At 47.3% G+C, this 25434-nt stretch overlaps 2 protein-coding genes across 4 annotated transcripts in view; one reads left to right on the forward strand and one right to left on the reverse strand.

The window, feature by feature from the left end:
• SDCCAG8 (serologically defined colon cancer antigen 8) overlaps positions 1-12623 on the forward strand; it is a 249008-nt gene extending 236385 nt beyond the window's left edge. The window contains exons 17-18 of the mRNA XM_011955705.1: positions 992-1118; positions 12286-12623. Coding sequence (XP_011811095.1) covers positions 992-1118; positions 12286-12315 — 157 coding nt within the window. The 3' untranslated portion in view covers positions 12316-12623. The remainder of the gene's footprint in view (positions 1-991; positions 1119-12285) is intronic.
• Positions 212-25434, reverse strand: part of AKT3 (v-akt murine thymoma viral oncogene homolog 3) — a 362354-nt gene continuing 337131 nt past the window's right edge. Inside the window, exons 12-14 of one of the 3 annotated variants that reach the window (XM_011955703.1) lie at positions 24798-24900; positions 12267-12316; positions 212-428 (exon numbers count right to left, since the gene is read on the reverse strand). In XM_011955703.1, the coding sequence (XP_011811093.1) occupies positions 12273-12316; positions 24798-24900 (147 nt within the window). In that variant the 3' untranslated portion in view covers positions 212-428; positions 12267-12272. Of the gene's footprint in view, positions 429-12250; positions 17826-24797; positions 24901-25434 lie in introns of those variants that run through there. The other 2 variants (XM_011955702.1, XM_011955704.1) reach the window with 2 other exon arrangements.

Genomic DNA, 25434 nt, shown 5'->3' on the forward strand with positions numbered 1-25434 from the left:
AGGAAGGTACCGACCATCGCGGCGTCTCCCAGAGGGCAGTGGTTCCTGTGCCCACATGTGCGGCCTTTTCTGTAAAGGAACCTATCCCAACCCCAAGTCCCGAACGTGTGGCCGTGTCCATGGTTAGTAGTGCTCGGAGCCCCAGGAGAACCCGAACTGAGGGCAGCCAGAGGCCGGTGTCCGCAGAACGGCCCCCGAGGTCTTCGGCTCAGTGGCCTGGAGTTTGAAATGCACCTTGAGCTTTAATGGCCTTTTCCTTGTGAGAATCCCAGTTAACGTGCCTGCTGGTGCTTTTGACGGGTGAGGACGTGAGGCAGGCCACACATGTCGCTTCTTTCCAGAACACTTCTGGGTAGTCGTTCAATTCCAAATTTAATCCAAAGCCAACAGTTCCATGAGTGAGTGTGCTGCTGGCTGTAGGAAGCCGACTGCGGACAGATGAGGATAATGGTCTGAGTGAATTAGCAAGTCTGGAGAGGAGCGCCCATCAGCAGAATGACAAATTTAGGATCTTTAAAGACATCTGGTCAGCGATGCCGGAGCTCGTGATTGACTGAGTGATTAATAACGGAAAACCCTTACTTCAGTGTTTCCACGGCCCTCACCCACTTCCCCAGCCGGGGCGGCCGTCAGCTCAGCCTGCCAGAGACCTTTCCAGCTGAACAATGGCGGCATTTAGGCCCCTCATCTTTGACCTCTACTTGTTAGTTCAAAGTTTCCTTTTTTCTTCCACTTACCCCACTTATCTGCGTGTTTTCTAATTGATAGCGTACTGAGATGGCTCCCGGTTCCCACGCACATTTGCTAGAATGTTACCTTCACACAGTGCGTACCAAGGGCCCACTGCTAGCCAGAGCCTGGCACCTCAGGGTCACTTAGGCGTCCTGCTTATGGTTCCCTAGCAGGGGCTTCCCTCAGATACACACAGCCCCTGGGCCTGTTGAAAGGCTGACGTTATTCCTCTTTAATTCTGCGGTGGATTTTTCTTCAGGCTAAGGCAGCTGGATAAGCACAGCCAGGCCACAGCCCAGCAGCTGGTGCAGCTCCTCAACAAGCAGAACCAGCTTCTCCTGGAGAGGCAGAGCCTGTCGGAAGAGGTGGACCGGCTGCGGACCCAGGTACTGTGCAGAACGCGGCGCAGGTGGGAGGCCGTGGGCGGGCTCAGCCCACCCAAGAACACGCGGGAGGCTACCGGTGGTGGGTCTTGTATGCGGCTCAACAGGCCGGCTTTCTCACGGATCACATCGGTTAGCAGTAAGCTGGGCGGGAGGTCCTGACGACTGTGCTGGGCGGTGCAGGACCCAGAGAAGCGGAGCCATGCGCCCGCCCTGGTGAGGGGGTTAAAGTCCCTGCAGGTGAACAGACCCAGGCCCGCGAATGAACGAACCACACCAAGTGCCAAGCTGCGCCGTGCAGGCCGCGGAGGGTGCGAGAGCAGGGAGAAGTGGGAGGACGACCGTGGGCGGCAAAACAGGCTTTTTGGAGGACGGTGGCCTTGAACTGCCTCTGAAGGTCGTGTATGGTTTGAATTGGTTGAGGAAAGAGGTGTTCTCAATTAGCAAAGTCGTCTTGAATGGAATGCAGGCATCTTGTCCTAAATGAGCTGATTACTGGGCTACTATCTGGAGTGCTTGCAGAGCACCCGGCAGTGTTACACAGCATGCATTAATCCCCTTTACCCTGGAACAAGCAGGCGGTGCTGACATCTTTGTCTCCATGTTTTAGATAGGGAAACCAAGGCCCAGACAAGCATTACAGCTGGGAGGTAGGGACACCACAAATGGAACCTAAGCCTGGCTCCACAGCCCAGGCTTTCCCCATTCAGGTGAGATCCAGGGCCACCAGCAGGGAAAAAGGAGGAAGGCAAGTGTCCGGTGAGTTTGGAACGCAGCATGAAACCTCTTGTTTTCTAAATCGCTTCTCTGCCTGTTAGAGAGGCTGTGCATTTTCCCCATCAAGCAGTTTGTTAGGATAATGAGGTGGTCCGGGGGCTGACCAAGGCCTCCGCCTTTCATTAGGATTGCACCCGGGTGCTCTGTGAGTGCCCTGGGGACTTCAGGCAGTACGCGCTGGGAGTGATGAATAGGAAAAATGCATCTGGAAATGGAAACGAAGAGGAGTCTCATTCTCCTTACAAAATGACCCTGTGCTCAAGGAACCTGTAAGTACTGACTTTTCCCACTCAGCCCAAAATCCCTCTGCAAAACATGTGTTCACAGGCAGTAAATGAGCACAGCCAGGCGCCAGGGAGCTCAGGCCTGGAGGTGGAAACGCCTCTGCTGTCCCCATGCTTCTGAGACTGCTCACCGGGACCGTGGGGGGCAGGCTGCTCAAAGTCCCAGCCACAGTCGCACTGCCACTGCTAAGCCAGGGGGCGAGGCCTCCCCCGGCGCGCTCCGCGGCAGGTCCTGGAAGCTGAATTTCGCCAAGCTGGTGGGGTGATTCCGGAGGACACTACATTTGGAAAACCGTCGAAGTGTTTGGAGCTGGAAAGAACAGAGAATTAATCCAGTCTGTGTCACTGCTGAAGCCCCCACCCCCGCTTCGGACAAGTAACTTAAGCCTTTTTCCAGCCTCAGTTTCTCCTCTGCACAGTGGGCATGGTGCACGCCTGGCTTCACGGGCTACTGGGTGGGCTGAGTGCAGGCGGGATGCCCCACAGGCCCTGGGGCACACGGGCTGGACATGGAGGGTGTTTCCTTTCTCCCTTATCTTCACGGGGTCCTGGGAGAGGTTCAGGGAAGGCAGAGGCCTGCAGAGCAGCAGCCGTAGGACCAGCGCCACTCCCCTGTCCTCTGCTTTCAGGATGACCCCCTCATCCTCCACCAGACCCAGCTCAGAGCCCAGCCCTGTGGCCAGGTCCCCAGGGAGGGCCCCAGCGGCACCTGCTTTAGGCCTGGCCAGCCAAAGATCAGGGCCACTGGGGCCACTAGGTCTCCTGGCAGGTGACCAGGCTCTTGTCACATAGGAGGGAGGGACCGTGACTCCTGGCATGCGTGAATCTTTGGCCTCTGAAGCCAAGAACTCTGTCAGACCTCAGGTGTGGGGAGTCTTCCATGGAAGCTGAAGCACACGGCAGCTTCCTTTGGGCTCTGGACTAGGTCAGGAGAACGTGGGCTTTGACTTTTAACTCCCCATCTGCCTGCTTTACAGCACACTTAGATCTTAACATGGATCACTCATGCTTCGAAGCCTCTTCCAGGGCTTTAAAAATCTGGTTATTGCCAAGTGAGTTGCAGGATTTTCACAAAATGCATTAAAAAAACCCCGAACCTCAAAAAATCCTCAGAAAAACTAGCAGGTCTTTCTTCTTTTGCCTGAAGCAGCAGCAATGCTTTGCCCATCCTGTGCTATCTGATACTGGCCCATCTGGCTCATCTCTAAAGCGGCCTTTCAGATTCAAATATTACACTTGGAGTTATTTTAATATGAACATGACAAAAGAAATTTGGTAGAGGGAATGTTGGCTTTCAGTTGCAAATACTAGTGGTCAGAGAGGAGGCAGGGATCCAGGTTTGCAAGCGCTCTGCGGAATATCTAAACCCAGGGCCCGCTTTTCCTGGCTAAGCCTGGCCTTCGCCTCTAGGTAGGGGCTGTCAGTGGGCTTCAGCCCCTGCAATGCCTTCTTGTCACGGAATCAGCGTGTGAGTTAGGCTTCTGCTGAGCCGTGCTGTGAGCGAGGCTGCTGTAGGTTCAAGCAGGTATTTTGGAGGAGGTGCCGCCTGAGGGCTCTGGAGTGCTCAGCCAGCCTCTCTGTTTTCCTGGAGTGGCCTGCAGGTCCAGATCTTGGGCAGCTGAGGTTAGAGCTGTCCTCATGTCCGGGTTAGAGATGGTTTAACTAAAGGCTTCCATTTTCTCAGCCTGGATGAGTTAAGCTTAACTTAATTTTGCATGTCTAACTCTAAACATCTCTGTCCACTTAATACCCAGAAGAGAATGGGTTGGGCAGCGGTTCCAAAGCAAAGTCCACCCCTTTCCTTCACTCCCTGTCCTGGGTCCTGAGCCCCGCTGCCCCTGGTGGTGGGGCTCAGGCTTGCCTGTGGCCTCTGACAGCAAGTGTCTAGCCTGTTAGCAGGCTTCATTATTCTAACTTCTTTCTGCTTGAATTCTGAAACACTCAAAACGACATGGCTGGCAGAGGGAGCCCCTGGTAGCGGTAGCTGCCACACGGATGCTTTTGGCCACGAGACCTGCCATCCTTCCCGCTTGCCTCCCCAGGGCTGTCTGCAGCCGGCAGGGCCCAGGCCACTGGCGACAGCTCTTGGCTCATGGCTTGGCTTGTGCTTTGTTTTGTTTTGTTTTTTGAGACGGAGTCTCGCTCTGTCACCTAGACTGGACTGGAGTACAGTGGTGCTATCTTTGCTCACTACAACCTCTGCCTCCCAGGTTCAAGTGATTCTCCTGCCTCAGGCTCCCAAGTAGTTGGGTTTACAGGCACCCACCACCATGCCCAGCTAATTTTTTGGTATTTTAGTAGAAACAGAGTTTCACCATGTTGGCCAGACTGGTCTCGAACTCCTGACCTCAGATGATCCACCCACCTCAGCCTCCTAAAGTGCTGGGATTACAGGCGTGAGCCACTGCGCCCAGCTGTGTTTCTTTTGAGATGAGTTTTTTTCTTGTCACCCAGGCTGGAGTGCAATGGCATAGTCTTGGCTCACTGCAACCTCCGCCTCCTGGGTTCAAGCGATTCTTCAGCCTCATCCTCTCAAGTAGCTGGGATTACAGGCGCCCACCACCACACCGGGCTAATTTTGTGTTTTTAGTAAAGACTGGGTTTCTCCATGTTGGCCAGGCTGGTCTCGAACTCCTGACCTCAGGTGATCTGCCCACCTTTGCCTCCCAAAGTGCTGGCATCACAGGCGTGAGCCACTGTGCCCAGCCTCTTGGCTTGTTCTTAGTTTTGGGTGACTACAAGTAATGGCATTACTGATCTCCTGCCTCACCCAGGGGAAACAACTTCAAGAAAATGGCTTTTAGATGTTATGAAATGGCTCTTTCTTCTCCTTGTGGAGAACAGACATTGAAGCATTTGCCCAGCTTTGCCTAGACGCGGTTCCCTGCACTCTGTATTGCGAGAGGGTCGGGGCCTCCAGAGAGACACTGGCCTGGCCTTTTGTTTGAAACTGGGTAGTCACACCCTCACCTCTTCTTGAGAGGCAGGCCCTGGCTAGGGGAGGCTGAAACTTTGGTGTGGGGGTGGGGGGGAGGGGATTCGGGGGGAGGTCAGTGGGTCTTGGGGAAGTCTGGGCAGGGCCTGACAGCTGGGAGCAGGGTCAGGGGTCTGCAACCTAGAGCCTGGGGGCTCTAACATCTGGCTAGGAAGGTTGGAGCCGGCTGGTGAGGAAATAGGAGTCCTGGGGAGAATGGCATCTGGGAGAGGGGAAAACAGAAATTATCTGTCCGCTTAGAGGATGGTCTCAAGCATCAAGCTGATTTTCTGTGTCTGCTTATTTGGTAATGAGCACGGTCTCAGCTGACTTGCACTTTCTGACGGCCGTCATAGCCTAAGTAGGCTGCTTGGTTCTGTCTGCGGTGTTCAGTCTGGGGAGTGATTCCCTTTTAGTCCCCTCATATGAATCACTTACAGTTTAGAAAACAGAGTCGGAAACTGACTTGTCAGTGGTTCATCAGTTGGCCCTATGACTTTTAAGCATTCTTGGCAGTGAATTTACTTTCTAATTTGATTTAAACTTGTGCATGGATCCAGCAGCCATATGTGATTATATTCAAGATCATCGACATTATCTCATTATACCAAAGGACTCATAGAAGAGAGCCGAAAACAAGCAGGGGACGCAGAGACACAGAAGATGATGGAGGAGGAAAGGCCCATTGCGATTGGAAGCAAAGGGAGAAGGGAGGCTCTAGGACAGTGACAGCTCTAGGGACCAGCACTCCCTGCTGGGGAGGCCTGTCTGCAAGGCAGAGCTGCTGCAGGCGGCCCATGTGAGGCCTTGGAGGTGTCACCTAACTTACTGTGGTCCTTCCAGGAGCCCTGGGGGCCTCGCCCAGCTGACTTAGGAGCTACCACAAAGTTAGCTACCTGTAAGACAGATGGTGCTTGAATAGAACAGCAAATACACTGAATAAAATAAATTTAAAAGCCTCCTCCTGAACCAAGATTTTTTGGAAAGAATTCTAAATAGATGAAAACAAACAATTTGATTTCAACCAAATTGTTGTTTTTTTGTTTTTATCCTGATTTTCACCCGAATTGTCAGTCTCAAAAATAAACACTGATACATTCCCAGAAAATATTTTTCAAATAAAAACTGACTCTGTTAAAGTTTGCCCTGATTCTTTCAAAACTGTGTACAAGACACTGTCAACCAAAGTGACTTGCATATTTTTTTAAATAAACTTGAACATATGCAGCTAAAATGTCATTAACTCCCTGCTGCCTGAGTGTTTTTAAAGATGACACGAGACCCCGGGTGCTGCGTGTCTAACATAAGCATCTCGCGACCTTCGGCGAAACTTCCCCAGACACCTCCAACAGCAGAGAGTTAAACTTTGTGTTTTTTGACTGAGCACCCTGTGTCTAATATTGAAAAGTGCGCAGGGCTTCATTTTAGCCAGACTTGCTCTTCCGTTAGCAGTTCACTTTGTCCAAGAGTGAGTACTTTCAGAATGAGAATCATGGGAGAAAAGTACATTGAATTTTATATTCCTTCAGATACATTTGCTCTACTTATTGCTTCCTGAGTCAGACATTACATTTTGCAATATAAATTCACAATCAAGATTTTAAAGGGAGCTAAATATTTTAATCCAATTAGACAAGTGAACAAAACACTGAATATTACATGTAGTGTAGATCAGTGGTTCTTGCCTTTAAAAGACTGTAATTCCGTCACATTACAACCCCAAATGTCAGTGTTGTCTTTATTTTTAACACTTTCAAACATGAGGCAGCCAGAGGCTCCACTCTCTGCTGTTGGTGACACTGTCTGTCCTTTGTGAATTCTTAAAATCTATTTACCATGGAAACATGGTTCATATAAAACACAGACCTGCCTGTGTGGAGAGGAAGTTCTGATGACTCAGGGGACTTGAGAAAGCTGGAAGATGACAAACTCAGACTCCATGGTTAGGAAGGAACGCTTGGGCTCGGGTGCACCCTGGGGAGGAGGCAGCACCTCAGAGCCAGGACCTCCACCCCAGCCTCCTGTGTGCGGGGGCCTCCCTGGCCTGCACGGGGCTGCCTCCCTCTCCCCCTCAAGTCCAGCTAGAGATGCTGTCTTATGGAAAGTCCCACTTTGTGTCTGCAAGGCGGCCTTCTCTGTGGCTACCTTACCATTTCTCTGGTTTCTATGGCCCTGTTCCTTTCTTAGAGCCCAGAAGCAGCACAGCCAAGGCCTGCAGTGGAAGGGAAGGAGGGCTTTGAACTCTGACTGCCGTGTGGCTGCTGTTGTCAGAGGCCCAGCTGTGCAGCCAGGAGGGAAGAGTGGCGGCTGCCCTGGGATGGCCTTAACCATGAGCTCCTGCCCTGCTTTGCAGCTGACAGAGCAAGGTTCCTGGACAGCCTGACCTGGAGGGGATGAGGCCCCTCAGCGAGAACCTCAGCCACGGTGCTGGGGACAGCAGGGCCGCGGGGGCCTGAAGGTGGCCGAGGCCCCTCAGCTCTGTAGAGGAATCTCCCTTCTAACAGCTGGGCGGTATCTCAGAGGAATACTCCCTTCTAACAGCTGGGCGGTATCTCAGAGGAATACTCCCTTCTAACAAACAGCTGGGCGGTATCTCATAGGAATCTCCCTTCTAACAAACAGCTGGGCGGTATCTCAGAGGAATACTCCCTTCTAACAGCTGGGCGGTATCTCAGAGGAATCTCCCTTCTAACAAACAGCTGGGCGGTATCTCAGAGGAATACTCCCTTCTAACAGCTGGGCGGTATCTCAGAGGAATCTCCCTTCTAACAAACAGCTGGGCGGTATCTCAGAGGAGTACTCCCTTCTAACAGCTGGGCGGTATCTCAGAGGAATACTCCCTTCTAACAGCTGGGCGGTATCTCAGAGGAATCTCCCTTCTAACAGCTGGGCGGTATCTCATAGGAATCTCCCTTCTAACAAACAGCTGGGCGGTATCTCAGAGGAATACTCCCTTCTAACAGCTGGGCGGTATCTCAGAGGAATACTCCCTTCTAACAGCTGGGCGGTATCTCAGAGGAATCTCCCTTCTAACAGCTGGACAGTCCTGCTCGAAGGCTGTACTTCCACCACGTTCTGCCCAGCATGCTGAGGGCACCTCTCTCCTCACTGCATTGGTGGCAAGCCAGAGCTCACGTGGCTTCTTGCATCCAGGTTTCCTGCCCAATTTGGCAGCTGAATTCCATAGATATCAAAGTGGTTCCCCCTCGTCTGCTAGAACAAGCAGGAGAGTCCTGCATGGGAGTCTGGACTCTGTGGTCAAACTGCCTGGGTTCCAATCTCAGCTCTGCGTCGCTTCAGAGACATGTGTTAGCTTCCATGTCACTTGATTTCTGGCAGAGAAAAAGAAAAAAGAACCAGCTTCCCTTTAAAAGGAAGGGCCTGATATCACCCAGAGCCCAGCACGGATGGTTATGAAACCAGCAGGATGAGTGCTGAGATCATTGTGGGCTTGAAAGGGCCATTTGAGATAAATAACCATTTTGTACATAGAAAAATAAGGCTCAGAGAAATGAAGTGAATGGAATTGGGAAGCGGCTGGGCAGGGAAATGAACTTCTTCTCAGGCCACAGGATGTGTGGATGGGGGCAGGTACCCCAGCGGGTGTGGGCGGAGCCGGGCCTGGCTGGAACAGCTGCCGAGCCCTAGCCCTGGCGCCCAGAACACGAGGCGGAGGCGGGAGGCGAGCCACCAAGCGAGGCAGGGGCTGCCCTGGAGCTCTGTCAACTCAGGGCCAGCTTTGAAATGCCCCAGATGGAGATGGGGGGAGGGGTCTGCCCTCTCCAGTTACAAATGGATGCTTTATTGCCAGACACACAAGGGACCAGGACCATGTTTTGACTTGGCCAGAGACAGCATGCCAGTGAGCAGAGCAGATAGCGGGGAGGGGGAAGGGGATGTTACCTTCAGAAGGGCTGGCTAGAGCCACCCACAGAGAGAATGAAGTGGAAAGCCCGGGCAGGTCTCCCGTGAGCGGGGCGAGGGGTGCCACCATCTCCCCGGGCTGCCAACTCTGGCCTTTCTGGCTGGCTTGGGAACAAAGAGGCAGAAGAGGCTGGCTGGACCCCCACAGCATGGTCGCCCGGGGAACAGTTCAGGTCACCCCGAGCAACTCATTTCTTACACTCAGAACTTACCAAACTTCAGAAATGAACGAGGCAGGGTTTGTGGAGAGAAGACTCCCATAGGATTTAAAGTGAGAACAAAGAAAATGGGTTAGCAGCTGTGCGCCTGCAGATGGGGTGCGTTTCCGCCACTGTGGACAGCACGGCAGGGGAGCAGCGGCCAGTGCGCTGCAGGGCAGCCGCAGGAGGGCCACAGCAAGGGCCATGATGACAAATGGAAGGGCAGAAGGATGAGAGACACTGGCTGAGGGATCACGTCCCACTGGCATACGCACGCGCTTCTTTCCTGGACAGCGAGACCGTGGTCACTGTGGTGCTGATGACAGGACTTTCTGGAAATAAGCATCATGGATATCCCTAATGGCAGATAAGCCAGATGTGGGCAGTAACTACGGCTTCTGTCTCGGGACGTGCTGCAGGGTCAGAGAAATGTGTGGTACTGAAGAGTCAGCAAACGGAGGCGACAAAACGGTGAGCTCCTAGGACAGATTATCTAGCCCCCCAGTGCTGACTGAACGCTCACCATGGGCCAGGCACGGCTGCAGGCACGGGGGCTTGAGCAGCGGATGGTGAGTTTGACAGTGTGAAAGTGGGGATGGGTATAGAGCTTCTCACCTGAGCCGCATGAAATTCAAAGCCCATGCAGACGGTCACGGCCGGTCTGCCGCAGGAAGGCATCAGGCTGACTTCTGTTAGTTCCTGGTGAGGCCCACGGAATTAGGAGGTCACCTGAGTGCCAGCAGCGAACAGCTCCGATAATGATAAATTGCTAGGTGGCCTGGGAGCCCACAGGCATTATGTAGACTCATCATGAGAACTGCCTGTTTCCTGGAGCTTCTCAGAAAATTCCGTAACACGTTTTACTTTTATTTCAGGTTTTCACGCCTATTCTGTATTGTGCGTATGTGGGTGTGTTTTCTACCCAAAATTCAATTCTTTTTTTCATTTATTTTTTTGAGAGACAGGGTCACGATCTGTCACCCAGGCTGCAGTGCAGTGGCGCGATCATAGCTCACTGCAGCCTTGAATTCTGGGCTACAGCGATCCTCCTGCATCAGCCTTTTGAGTCCCTGGGACTACAGGTGTGCACCACCACACGTGGCTAATTTTTACAATTTTTCTGTAGAGATGAGGTCTTGCTATGTTGCCCAGGCTGGTCTCGAACTCCTGGACTCAAGCGATCCTAGTGCCTCAGCCTCCAAAGTGCTGGGATTACAGGTGTGGCCACTGTGCTCAGCTGAGAGTCGGGCTGTTTTTCTTTTGAAGTGTTATCTGTTGGGATTTATGCTTACCCTTTTTGTATTCAGAGTCATCCTAGCATTTCTAAGGTTAGGAAGCCACTGCGTCAAGAGCGAGGACACCAGGCCACCTGCCCTACTTGGCCAATCCATGGAGCAGGGGTGGAGGGCCATTCAAACCCGGCTAATTAGCAGGACTGTGCTGGGTCAGTTCGATCAGCTGGCCTGGAAGGCAGGTCAGCTTGGTGCAAACCATGTGTTTGACGATCAGATGGCAATGGTGGCAGTCTCTGCTGTGAGTATCCCACTGAAGATAGAAGGGAGTCCCCTCTGCAATGGCAGGGCTCTAGGGCACAGTGCACGGGGTGGACTCCACATGGGCCACTCAGAAAGGGCCTGGAGAACAAAGCACCCCGTGGGCCCAGGAAATAGTCCACCTGGCCCCACAGGCCTGCGAGGGCTGTGCGCATCGGATGGCAGGTTTACTAGGAGGAGTGAGGCCTCCTGCCAGAGCTCCACCTGCATTCAGCCTGAGGCCAGGCCCCCCAGCTACTCTAACTACCCTGCTGAGACCCCCCCACTACTCACAGACCTGTTCCAGAAAAAGTTGTCCTCAGGGCCTCTCACACACTGGGAAATCTACTTGAAATGTAAACATTACTTTTTCTCATTTCTTATAAAAGGCAACGGGCTGATGTTCATGTATTTCTCTTGAATGAAGATTTGGTTTCACTCATTGTCATGTCTTGGAAATCCCCACATAATGACGGCTTAAAGTAGGTTGACAGAGTCGTCCCTTGGGAGTCTAGCTTGGAAAATCCTCACTGGGGAGGGGCAGGCCCACTTCTCTTTTTGGCAGACGGTTCCTAACTACAGAGGGACCAGATTGGGCGCCTGGCCCTGCAGCGCGTGCCAGTGTAACTGATGCGGAAACCGGGATTTGGAAACCATTGGCTTTCTCTGGACTTGACACTCCGCTAGAGGGCGAGGACTGGGGCCCAGTCACCTTCCCACACAGTGCAGAGCAGAAACTCCAGCCATGTTTTGTGGAACAGAACTGTTTCCAGTGGCTTCTGACTCTAGTTCCTGATGTGGTTTAAACTAATTTGAGCAGCTGTGGCAGCAGAGGCCAGGAACAGTATTCAGTACTTTCTGAACTTGCGATTCTCCCCCAACCCAATTCGCATGAAGCAGCTTTGGAACATTTCTATCTGTGTAAAACTAAGAGACCTCAGTATACCCAATCCCCTCTTCCAACACATGGGAGGTTTCGAGGTTTCCATGTAAAAATACTTTTTTATATGTTACAGTAAATCTGGAGATGTTTCAGCTTGTTTTGTTTCAGGAGGAATTTCTTAGGGGCACTTGGCCTACACCCTGTTTTTCTTCTGGAATTACCTGCTGTAAGGTCAGAACAATTTTCAGTAAACAGATTCTGGCACAAATCAATGTGTCCTTTCCTGGAGAGAAGAGACGGCTCTCTGGCCATGTCCTAACACCAGACTGTCCTTATTTAAGAGGCACGAGTGTCTGTAGTCTAGGTTGTTTTCAAATTTAACCCATTAAACCAGTTAACCTTATTTCGTATGTGACAAGGGCTTTGATGTGGACAAGATGAGGCACAAACTTTTCATGTAATTTCCACATTTTTAGCAACAGGTTTTTTTTCTCCAACAGTTTTCACCCTAAAAGGTGACTAAACCAGCAAATGAGAAGACAAATCACATTGAAGAACGTGAGCTATTGAAACTTACTTTTTATTATTTTTTCCAGTTACCCAGCATGCCACAATCTGATTGCTGACCTGGATGGAACAGAGTGAAATAAATGATTTACAAAGAGATATTTACATTCATCTGATTTAGACTTAATATGCCACAACGCACCACGACCTTCCCAGGGTGACACCGCCTCAGCCTGCAGGGGGGGCTGGTCCTCATCAGCGCGTGCGCCATCCCTGCACGCAGCCGGGCTGGAGCTGGAGTCTGACTCCAGATGAGCAGAGCTCCTGGTGTATGTTTTCAGAAATGGCTTGAAGTTACGTGTTTCAATCTGCTCATTCGTATGCTAGGTTGTACATATGATTTTCAATAAATGAACTTTTTAAAGACTTGAGTTGTAATGTTTCCTTTTTATCTTGTAGTGATGAACAAAACACACCAAAAAGGCACATATTTTAACTAGGCCAAAGTATATTAAGGACCAAACTTTTTTTCCTGCCATTCATTTTTCTTTTCATGATCTATATATCAATCATCCTTCACCTTTAATCAATGTCCCATCAGACTCCATTTTATTTATTGTCCTAATTTGTGCACAATCAGGAGACACCAGGAAGCACTATGCATTACTCGTTCCATTCTGTTAAACAACGAAAACAGACAAAAAAGCATCTTTGGCTCGGTGGTGTCAGATTTTTTTCTTCAATATGCAGTATTTGAGAGGAGCCTAAAAACGTACTTAGTGAAATTAGAAAATTTACTTAGAGTATATCAAGTATCTATCTGTACACAGATAATTATTTGTCTAAAATAGTATTTCTACTATACACAGTTAAGCCCTCAAATGCTTTAAAGTAATAAAAATGGACACTGGACATACTGTGTTGTATCTGAGAATGACAAACACTAAAGGCAAGGCTGCAGTTGGGACGGGTCCCTGACCTTCGGCTACCCTGCTTGGCCAGCGAGCCATCATCCTCATCCCCATCTCAACACAGAGCTGATGTCACCATACGCTCAGCCTTGCCTCTCAGAAGTGGTGTGGACTAGGCTTTGGAGGCGGTGGCATGATCTACACACACAGACCATTCGAATCTCTCGAGCGTGTAAAAGGCTCAAGCCTGAAACAGTAGAACGTCTATTCAGATTCAGAAGTTTTTCATCAAATGTGCTAGACATAAAGGCTGTCACATAAGATATTTTAATTGTCCTTAATTCTGTTTTAGATATACTGTGAATAAATTATACAATATTCTAAAAATAGCACCTTTAAAGAATTATAGAGGTCACTTTATTTTAGCCTCCTGGATCTGTCAACCCCAGTGGTTTTGAGCGAAGAGCACATGTGAGAATGCTCTCAAATTTGGCTGTGTGACGTACACATACGCGCTTGACTCACTCTGGTCCCCAAAGCCATTCCTCTGTCTGGCTTCATCACAGGAGCAAAGCCAAGTTTCTACAATAGTAGCTTTATGAGGTAAAATCAGAAAAAGGCCCCATCCAGAATGATTCAACGTGAAGTCAGACTGCAGTCCAGCCGTCCTACCCATCTACATCACCCGTGTCTAAGGTTGTTAATCTGCCATGACATGTTAGCAATACACTCTAAGAAAGGAAGTATGCAGAGCAGTACATTATCAGGAAGACATTAATGACAAGCTACATTCCTTCAGATTCTGGGTCCAAACCATGGGTTGTATAGATGATGAGGGTCTGAATGTCTCCAAGGTCTGAGACCTCCTCCATCCCTGGCTTCACAGAATATCCGTCCTAAATCCAGTGCTGAGAGTCCGCGTCTCCCCTCGGAAGCAGCCCTTCATCACAGGCGTAACCGCACTACTGCCGTTCCACTGAAGTAAAAATGAGCCCCTGTGTGTGTCTGAGCTACAAGGAATTTGTATATTTTCCTGTCACATTTTATACAAGGTAGGCTAATACCAGCTGGGGCTATTAAAAATCTGTTTTCATTAAAGAAGATGTAATTTGGGGGGATTATAGAACCACATCCAACAACAAGAAACAGAGAAGTAGCAGATTGACATAGTGCTTTATTTAAGCTGTCTGCACGAAGGAAAATCATGTTCATCCCTATCATATACGTGTAAAAATACTAAGGATGTACAGTGTACAAAAACAGTTTCTCCTAGTTATTTCACATCCTCGTGGGCCATATACTTAAGGAAATAGACAGTTTTAGTATGACCAACAGTAAGAGTAATACAGTTTCTTGGGTTTATAGTTGCATCTGCTTAAAATCCTTAACCAGATGACTAGATCTTGCACAGATCTAATGAAAGAACTAGCAAGGTCAAGAAATGTCACAAACTATAAAGCTACAGGGAGGTAATTCAATTACCAATTTAGAGGTTTTCTTTTTATTTAAATAAATACTTTACATTTCATGCTTGCCTGTAATGCACTACCAGGAGCAAGATGAGGAAATTCTACTGTGGACAGTACAAACAGTAGCAGCAAAGTGTGTACGTTGAGGTGTAATATAGAGACCCTGCAGTTAGTAAGGAAGGCCCTTACTTTTGTCCTCTAGGAGAAGCAAGTGGCCCCTGCAAGAACAGTCAGCTTGAAGAAGCTGGAAATCAGGGATGGGAAATGGAAAACAATACTTGAATAATGCTATGTAATTAGTGTAGAAAGCAAAGCTGAGCGTGACCCTGCCAACAATCCAAGCAGAAATGGCCAATTTCCTCCAAGATGGCTGCATTATGACAAGAAGTCAAGCTTCATGACAGTTAGTATGGGCTGGAGTCTGCAAAGTATGAACTGTATTCTCATAGAATGATTCCAGGTTTCAGAGTGTTCCGCCTGACAGAACCCAAAACTACAACTATGGGCGACACAAGGGAAGTTTTAGAAATCTCCCTGTACACACATTTCTGGTTTTCTAGTATTCCTCCATGGCAGCTGACAGATCTGGAAGTGAAAATAGGGGATTCTCAAAATCAAAGCCAAGAAGACACCTTGTGTGACCCCAGTGGAGTCTCAGAGGGTGGAATGGAAGTGACTGAGCCCCAGGCATGGCTGGGGAGGGACTGAGAGCCAGTGTGAGGAGTGGCCCGACTGGGGCAATGTCAGTGCCAGTCATTAAACTTTAGGAAGTGTCCTTGGCCAAGGTCACGGGAATCACTAAGATCTGGGGGAAAAAACCAAAACAACACAAAGCTCTGTGCTTAGTGTACGGCGTCATGGTTTCCCTCCAGAGGAGTAAGTGCTCTGAACACCAGCCAGTCTCAGCTTTCTGCTCTTCCTCCCACCTGTTTCTTTCTTATATAATGGATGCAAGACAACTTAAAGAACATACCTTCTAGTCTACTTTTTTGTCCAAATGAAACATTCAACATAATTCCAAGTGTAGTGAAAAAAAAATTAACTATGTGTGTAAGTAAGAATGAACTACCATTTACTGTAACTTCCTACTCAATACTAAGGATGAACTTCACTCAGGTAGAAATATGAAAAATAAGGAGAACATCGATGTCTGAATATGTCTTAGCTGCCTTAGTAAAATGCCCTTTAACCCCCGTCAGTCCCAGTGGCCCACCCACTGCCAGCAGTGGTTTTATAGCTATAAATCCACACTTCCAGCGCCAAGAGGCTAAGACATCTGCATATGAATATGATTCATCCTACTTAGAAAGTCACTTGCTCTTTCATACAATGCAATCATAATACTACATCACGCTGTAGTCTTCCATTTGGGAGCTGTCAGAGAGTTTAACTAAAATACATTTCCATGATCACTCCACGGAGTGGGATGGCCTTCTGCTTGGCGCAAGAATGGCCCCCAGCCCCTAGGACTTCATAGGCTGCTTTGGAAATTGTCAGCTCCTAGCACCAAAGGGTTTAATCTGAAGATCATCATTAATGAAGGAGAAAGATGAGGTTTGCATACATGCCCCCTTTCAGTGAGAAATGTTGGAATCTGGGGACATGAGTATATACAGAAAAAGAAAAGCTGGAGGTGTTCTTTTTTGTTGTTTTTTCCCTGATGGCTTAATTCAGTGATAAATGTACCATGATCCCAAGAAACACACCAGGTTCTTAGCCTTCACTGCCCACTTCCTAAATCCTCAAGATGTGTTCATTTTGCCATGTAAAGATCATTTCTTATCATCACTCAGGTCTCAATTTTCTTCATTACTTTTTGTTGCCAGGTCATCATAATGTTTCAATTCTTCAATGAACAAACGTCAACAGCTATTTGTTTCATTAACCCCTTGGCATGGGTAGTTGGGGATTTTCTCATTTTCAGTACCAAGGGGTTAAATGACAGCATCTCTTCTCCCAAAGCCAAATTCTAACCAATATATTCCATTTCAGAGCCTTATCGTTTTTTAACAGAGGAGAAAAAGTGCATGATTCTCATCAGCGTGTACAATCCTTGCACATGGGTCAAAAGAAACTGCAGTAAGTCTATTTTATATAGGTTGGAGCTGCGTTTGCTGACATGACATACAATTCTCATCACTAAAAAATAAATACTACTGCAATATAAACAAAATCATAAAAGGACATTCAAAGTTTTAACATCTGAGAAAAAGCTAATTCACGTAGAACTGAAAGTAAAAAATTAAATAAGGCAAACACCTGTTTACCTTGGTGTACAAATTTTGGTGAAAAGCAGTATCATTATACCTGTCTACATTCTTCAGCCATCAGAGGTGATAAATGTCAAGAAGGAAAAAAGGTTTCCAAGCACGGGGGAAAGATGCTCTCTGGCGCAAACTGTTTCATAAGACCCTGTAAGTGACCTTGGCTGTGCATGTGCCTTCGTTTCTTGGTAGAACAGTGTTCACTGGCTCATGATTGCCCGGGAGTCTCCACATCCACATGTGATATGGGCTTCTTCTACAGTATCCACTAGGAATTAAAAAATATATATATATATATCTATATATCCCAACAGTTGTTCAGTCCTTCTACCAAATGCTTCCTAATCAATTCCAGCCACAGCTTAGTGATATATACCTACTTCACGCATGGATCTGATGTGCTTTACATATGCACGCCACCACCCTTCCACAATTGCTTGTTCTGAATTGATAAACTATATCTTCTTAGTCTAGTTAGATTTTCTCTTCTAGAAAGTTAAAAAATGTACCTAGAATCAGTGTATCTCATTTAGCCTTCACTGAGGGAAAAACTCAAAGATCAAAAGATGACAACTGGTGCACAAATGAACAATGGTGGGCTCATGACTTCCAAAGGCTGGAAAATTACTTCTGAAAGTTGCTATAATAGTAAGACAGTAGCAGCAACAGCATGAGACCTTAGACTGAGATACAATTTCATGCAAAAACAAAAACTGGAGTGTATTTGCGTGTATGCGTATTTTCATGAGGGTGAAAGGTGGCGAGGGGTGAAGACCCTTGGCTGGTCTGGGATGTCGGAAGGTGCCCCTGCTATGTGTAAGAGCTAGGACTGGTGATGTCCAGGAATCATTTTCAGTAATAAATTGAAGATGACAGTGAAGTAGCAGAATGAAAGAGACTTATTCTCGTCCACTTGCAGAGTAGGAAAACTGAGGGAAATGCGGCCGCCTCTCATTGTCCATGCAGTCCATACCATCCTCCTCATCTGTGGGCAGGAAACATCTATTTTAATTTTACATTTATTTTTTGCAACATTATCTCTGGTCTATGTTTTGTAAACTCTGAACATAGGAAAGATGAACAGAGGCAACAGCTCCCATAAACTTGTGTTTATCGATAAGCTATACAGTAATTATACTTCAAAAGCATCTGATTTTCAGAAATACACAGTCTATGAAGAAATAATACTACAGAATCATCTCTAAGACATCAAAATTTCAAGACTCAATGAAACAGTGAAAACAACGGTATTCAAGAAAACAGAAGTGTTTCAGAAGGAGCAGTCTTCAGTAACCTTTCGTTTCATGTAACCACATACATCAAAACTGCCAGTCAGTGAAACCCACAGCATCCAAAGTCTGTATAGAATCCATCATCAAATGTCTTCAAGTGCTTGTATTTTTGTTTTGTGAGGCTTTAAGTACAATTGTAAAATAAAGCTTCCTATGAAATGTTATTCAATATCTAACATCTGGCTTAACTCACCTTTCCCAGTTTCCCTGTGATAAAACTTGAGCATGAAGGGGCTAAGTGAAAGAAAAAGAGGGAAGGATGTCAACGTCTGAGGCCTGGCTCACCAGGAAACAACCGAAGAGACTTGAAAGGCATCAAAACAGGCCGCTGACAATCGCAGTGTCCTCCTCTCGGCCTTCCTGGATTTCCGTATTTCAAAGATCACAGATGATCACACCCTCTTCTCCTAAGTTCCTGTGATGACAGTCCTGTGCTGTCGGAAGCTCTTCCTGATATGTGGCCATACGGTCAGCCACTCAGTCAACACGCACCCCCACACATCTGCTCCGGGCTGAGCACCCATCAGGCCCACGGACTGCAGAACTCTGAACGAAGCTCCCAAGGACCCCGGACTCACAGTCTCCTGGGGGAGGTGCCATTTTAAATCCCCCGTGCTCTCCTCTAAGCTTAATTATATGCTGTCCTGCAATGGAAATCAGTGAATCTTTCCAATACTCAACCTTTTCTCTTCAAGCAAAATAATTCAGTTTCCTCAAACCCATATAGGAAGTACATTACCAATTTTTTAAAAATATTCTAACCTCTCCAGGGAGCATCAGCTGGACGTGGGTGTAAACAAAGAAAGCATACAGGCCAGATCCCACTGCACTGAGGCTGACTCTGTCACCCTGAAGATGAGGATGCTCTGCCCTTGTCTGAAGAATAAACACTTCCATTCTTGTCTCACTGTTTTTCTTTTCTGTATCCCACTCTTAATGCAGAAGATTCTAAGAAATGGGATTCAAGCTGGCATTAGCCCAAATGTTTGACCCCTAATGTATCTATCAGAAGATATCCTTGCATGAGGTGAGAACTGATCCATCTAGAAGCATTTGTGGCTCCCTGCTCTGTGAAAGACACCGAACTCGGAGGCCCTCTCTCCTTCTGCAAATAGACCACTGTAACTGCAGTCAGCATTTCTAGAAGGTATTGAGGTTTGAGGAAATCTCTACCTCCTTATAAAGTTATCGGTTCCAATATTTGTACCAAGCAAGTCACATACATCTTTGCAATCAAACACCTTCAGCAGTTTTTTTAGCTCCAGTCAAAACGGAAGGAGCTGGGAATGATGGTGTATCCGTGGTCGAGCCACAGAGTATAAACACTCTCTAGAGAATACAGGCAGCTAAAACCTTAATGTTCAGATTCTGACATGTGCCAATCACATTTCAAATAAACAATTTTCCTCACCAACACCTTTATTTTGCTCAGTGTTTCTGCATAGCAAACATGCAGCTGGCTCTGGACAGCAGTGGGGAGCCTGGTGCTTGTCCTGCTCAGCCAGGAAGGGCAGGAGAGCTGCCTGGGTTCCTGGGGCCATGACCAGGACTCACTCTAGCCTGGCGAGGTTCAGCATCCAAGGTTAGCCAGATGTTCCACAGGGGCAGGTGCTGGACACTCTCTTGGAAGAGGAGAGACTCTTGCTGGGTGTCAGCTAAGAATTGCGAGACAGCCTTCACTCTCACTTCAGTAACACATTCCTCACAATTCTGAATCTAGGAAATTTCACAGATATCCCCGAGGGCACCAATCCTTGATATTCTTTAAAGCCAATGATCCCCCTTCCATCATTCCAGCCCTTTTCTGTTGTCAGGCTTGGTAACAATGAGGTGTGAACATCTGATCATGGCCCTAAAAGAGTTGAGAGCCTGGGCAGGATGGTGGGAGGGGAGCTGGAGGAAGTGGCAGCTGCCTCTGAGTCGGAGCCTGTCAATGTACACAAGTTAGTTCCTGCTGTGAGAGGCTGTGCATAGGGAATAGTGATGATAATGAGCATAAACTATGTTTTTCAAAAACACTTATCTGGAAAAAGAAGACCATGATCAACTCTACATGCTACATCCCTTGAATCCCTGCACCCAAGGAACATCAGTTGCCTGATTTTCTTAGAACATTGAACAAACGTCATTATATGGCAGTGAAAGCGACCAGATCTCAAAGAAACCCTCTTTTTCTGTAAGGGGAAGGCGGAGGACCATCAATGGCAACAACGAAAGATGACACATTCCCAAATCTGTTCCATTATTAATGCCAGTGAGGACAATCTGGCATGTCCCTGCAGCTGTTTGTAGAAAATGGAACATTTTGCCTTTCTAACTGCTGATTTGTTCTGAACAGTAACTGTCCTCTGTTTTCTACCAGCAAGGTGGCAAGTGGGAAGACAACTGCTAACGACGGCGCCACCCTGGACTTTGACCACCGAGACCTCTGTGTGTTAGCAGTGAGGGAGCTGCAATGGTTTCTTACCAGTTAAACTTTTCTTACCAGTGAAACTATTCAAAGCGGCAAGAAAAAGGTTATGTTCAATGTAATCACCATTTTAAGGTTTCACTGATTCTCATTTTTATCTGCCCCTTAAGGGAATCTAGGATGGATCCAGGAACTGTCAAACTAAAAACACTGCCCCTTTGCCCTAGAAGAACCCAGAAGCTGCAGTTCACCACCACCGAGGCTGCTCCCCTAAGATCGGAAGCCCAGGGCCCCGTGGCCCCCAGTGCTGAGCGCTGCGCTGTGCTGAGCCACACAGACAGCAGGAGCGGCTGCTGAACAGAGGTGCCTACAGATGCGTCGATGCTAGTCTTTGCCTGGGCACACTCTGCTGAGCTCTTTCATCTGACTTTCCTTTCTACAGAGGTCCTGAATAGGGAAAACCACAGTAAGTCCACAGCGCCCTCCCCACCCTCAATTGTGGGGTGTCAAACACAGATGACATGGCTGGGCTCTCGTTTCCATACTGTCCAGGGCCCAGGAGCAGGGCAGGACCACACCCCATTTCTGACACCCACAAAAGCCAGACTTTTTTTTTAAAGACAGAGTCTTGCACTGTTGCCCAGACTGGAGGGCAGTGTTGTGGTCTCAGCTCAATGCAGCTTCCGCCTCCTGGGTTCAAGTGATTCTCCTGCCTCAGCCTCCCGAGTAGCTGGAATCACATGCATGCAGCACCACGCCTGGCTAATTTTTGTATTTTTTTGTAGACAGGGGGTTTCACCATGTTGGCCAGGCTAGTCTCAGACTCCTCCTGACCTCAAGTGATCCGCTCGCCTTGGCCTCCTAAAGTGCTGGGATTACAGGTGTGCACCACTGTGCCTAGACAAAAAGCCAGACTTTTGTGGGCCGACAATTGCAGGTGGATTTTGATAACCATCTTGGAAGTTACTACAATGTACAGGCTTCCTAAGTATCTCTGTCTCAATCTAGAAGTGAACCTATGATTGTTTAAAGACACCAAGGCTGTAGGGCTTTTACAGCATGACCCATGTCTGAAAGGACATATGTTATTTAATAATGGAGGTGCTGTTAGTGGTAAAATATGACATGCCAGGAAAAACATTCTTGATGGCTTTTATATTGCTGATTAATGAAGCCAAGGAACTAGGTTCAAATTATGTTCTAGAAACTGTGCTGGGGGACTTCTAACACTTTCTAACATTTCAGTCTCATTTTAGAAGTCCTAGAAATTGAGCAATAAAATGCAAACTAACGACAAATTCTCATCAGGACAAGTGCCCCGTGGGTGTGGTATAAGGAATAAGGCAGGTAAGATGAATTTCGAAGAGATTCTGGTCCTTGAAAGCTAGGGCTTTGAAATTCAAGTCAATCATGAAAAAATAACTGACTAAGAGGCATATACAACAGTTTCTAATTGACCTTATTTGTAACCAAATCCATTTTGATTTGCTCTGGTCTTTCTAGTCCCACATTTCCAAGCACAGCATTAGTTGGCCCTGTCCGCCGGCCCTCCACTACGCCGCTCCTGCAGCCAGGTGCCCGCTGGGTCGGGCCTATCGTCCCTCGAAATGGACTGGACCACAGCACAGAGTAATACTATGGACTAACCAATCCGGTGCTTGAGCAGAATTGAAAATAGGGTGATTCAAATTTGCAGAACTCTCGGTGCCTCTCCTAAATTTCTCAGGCACACAGGGGGACAAAAACAGGCCACCGAGAGAGTATCAGCCCTGCTCCCCGCTTTTGCAGAGGACAAAGTGATCAGCCATCGCCCAGAGCTGTAAGGGGCAGAGGCAGGACACAAGACGGGTTCCCCAGGTCTGAGTCCTGGGCTTTTTCAGCCTCACCCTGGGTCCCAAATTGGGATTTCACTTTTAGCTTTCTGAAGTAAAATGTCTCCTCCTGATATGTGAGAGCCTTCTTATGTCTATGGCTTCCAAAATAACGTACTGACTTGCTCTAAAGAGTACGCAAATGCCAAATGCTCTATTTAAGCATAGAAACTTTCTCAAAGAGGCTGAGACTGAGGACAGAGACCTGTCAGGACCTTTCCAATGTCTGCTTTGGATATTCAGAGGGGAGGCAAACCTGGGTGTCCTCCCAGCTCTGAAGTTCCTAGGCCCTCACCATATTCTGTTTGTTTATGCACCTAACAAGTATTATTGAATATGCACACTGTGCCAGGCATCTAACTAGGAGCTTGGGCTAACAACGAATGAGACAAACTAGATCCTTCCTCTCCAACCCACTGCACGTTAGTGGTAGAAAGAGACACTAAGCAAACAAACAGAAAAATACCAGCAAGTGAAGGTGCCAGTGTAGAGAATGAAGGGTGGGAGGGAGTGTTGTCAGACTGATGTTCTTCAGACTAGGAGGTCAAAGAAGGTTCTCTGATGGAATGACATGCAGGCTTAGTGCTGAAGGCCAAGAAGGAGCCGTCCGTGTAAGATCAGGGAAGAAGAGCCTTTCAGGCACGGACACCATAAATACTGTACTCAGAGCCTGAGGCATGGTGACCTGTGGCATGTTCAAGGTGTGGCTGGAACCCAGGGACAGTGGGGAAAGATGGAACAGGAAGAGGTCAGAGAGGTGGACAGAGCCCAGATCAGTCAGTGCTATGCAAACCAGTGTGAGCACACTGGATTTAGAGTGCAGTGGAAGGCACTGGAAGGTTTTAAGCAGAGGAATGGTGTGGTCTGATTACAGTTAGGATTATATCCAAATGAAAGGGCCTAGCAAAGGCTCTATGGCAGGAACTGCCCATGGGCGGATCCAAAAACTCACTGATGTTACCCAGCATTTTGGACAATTCTAATGCCACAGTCCATGCTGGGGACAGAGGCCAAGGCCTATGCCCATTATTTCTACTCAACCCTGAGCTACTTGCCCATGACTCCACAGGCTTTCCAAGACTGTCTGTCAGTGACTCTTAGTGATTCTAAAATTCTAGCAATGGCACAAGACTGAGTGGAAACTCTGCCTCACCACAGGATAGACCATGAGTAGCTCACTTCAATGTATTGGTATTTCACAACTTAGCCGGGACATCGGTCAAGTTGGTAAGCCCTGCTCCTGACTATGGCTGACTCAACTTCAGGACCTGGAGTACTTTAACTTTATGTGAATCTAAAGAAAGAAAAGCACACACACAATTATATCTTCACTTTCATGGTGTTCACAGTCCCCTTGTTGCTAGACCATGGTCCCCAGATTAAGACCTCTTGGCCCACATGATCCCTTGTTTGCCTCTTGACAGGAAAATCTGTCGCCTGTGACCATGCTGGGCACAGCATTAGCCTCCAACCTCCCCTCTCCCGGACACTGAGTCCACATCAGCACAATTGATGAATCTGCCTCTGAAAAAGGAATGAGAAGAGAAGACATATAGGAAAGGAATCGAAAAGAAAAGGAGAGAAAAACTATGATGTGAACCAAAAAATGTGTGACTTGAAGCATCCTTGCAGCTCTCCAAATATTGCCCTGAAATGCAATCGTATCCACACTCCTAAGTTAGTGATGATACACACAGACCTCTGTCAGCATGAAAACGTTTATCAATTATGTCTGATCACCTTTTCCTCATTACAGCTCCACTTCTTTATGGTATTTCTCTAAGTGTGAGACATACTACTATATATGAATGGACTTGAAGTGGTACATGAACACACAGTTTTCATAAATATGTAATTTATATGTATCCAAAAGAACCAGCAAACTAAATTATGTCCTCACAGATAATGCTATTTAAGAGAGAGCTAGGTGAAAAGGAGTGACTCTAAGTGAATTTTAAAACTATTAAGTAAGTAGGAGGCCAGAATTGGCAAAATTCTGAAGGTGATGTGGGAATGAACAAAGTCTAGGAAAGAGGGCAGGCTCTATTTCACAGTCGTTTCCGTTCGTGTCAAAAGAATCTGTTGGAGAACAGTAAGGAAGGGCTAGTCTGTAATTTCATCTACAATTTCTCTCTATATAATTTATCCTACCCAGAAAAGCATTTCTTGCAGTCCTTTCATATTACCTATCTTTTGATATTTCCACTGGGAACTCAATGTTCTTAAATTCAATTCAATATTCAATATTCTTAAATAGAATGGAGTAAGTCACTGTGGAATTTGATCTTGAAAATATCAGATGAGTTTTTAGAAGACTGTTTTCTTCAATTACATTAGAAGAAATTATATTAGAAATTTATCAATTGCCTTCTAAATTTACTTACATTTTTCAGGTGGTGTTATTGTAATAGTCTGAGCTGTAAATTCTTCATCAAAATATCTAGTATCTGTCTCAGATGTTACTTGAGGTTTAAAAGGAGGTACAAGCTGTAAAAAGAAAGAAAAAGAGTTTTATTAACTGATTTCAATTCAGGAAAATTCCTTTCTAGGAAAAAAGCAGAGAGCACGTAGTTAAATGAACAGAACAAAAGTCTATAATGCTGAGTCGCTGTGTAAGGGGGACATGGTATTTGGCTTCCCAGTCAATAGTCTGAACAAACCGGTGGGTAATTGGTGGTTCTGTATAAAATCTAATGGATCACGAAAAACAACAAAGGAAAACCACAGAATAGGACGGGAGAGGGATATTGAAAAATCTGTCCTGGTTTTTTCCCCCAATAACAAACATACATGCAAAACCATAGTGACAGGGAGCAGCGTGCCAGGATGTGCTCTTCTCCGGGCAGCCTCTTTCTAGTACTAGCTGAAGAAGGTATTAATAAAAATACAACTTAATAATACAGCTATCACCAGGTTACAGACGAGAGTGCTGCCTTTCCCTTCCTAAAGAACTACAACTTTGGACTTTGCTAAGAATTTGCTGATAGGAAATGGGCATCGATGCCCGCCCTGCTCTGGAAA

This window comes from Colobus angolensis, unplaced genomic scaffold, assembly GCF_000951035.1.
Source record: "Colobus angolensis palliatus isolate OR3802 unplaced genomic scaffold, Cang.pa_1.0 Scaffold40, whole genome shotgun sequence".
Classification (NCBI taxonomy): domain Eukaryota; kingdom Metazoa; phylum Chordata; class Mammalia; order Primates; family Cercopithecidae; genus Colobus; species Colobus angolensis.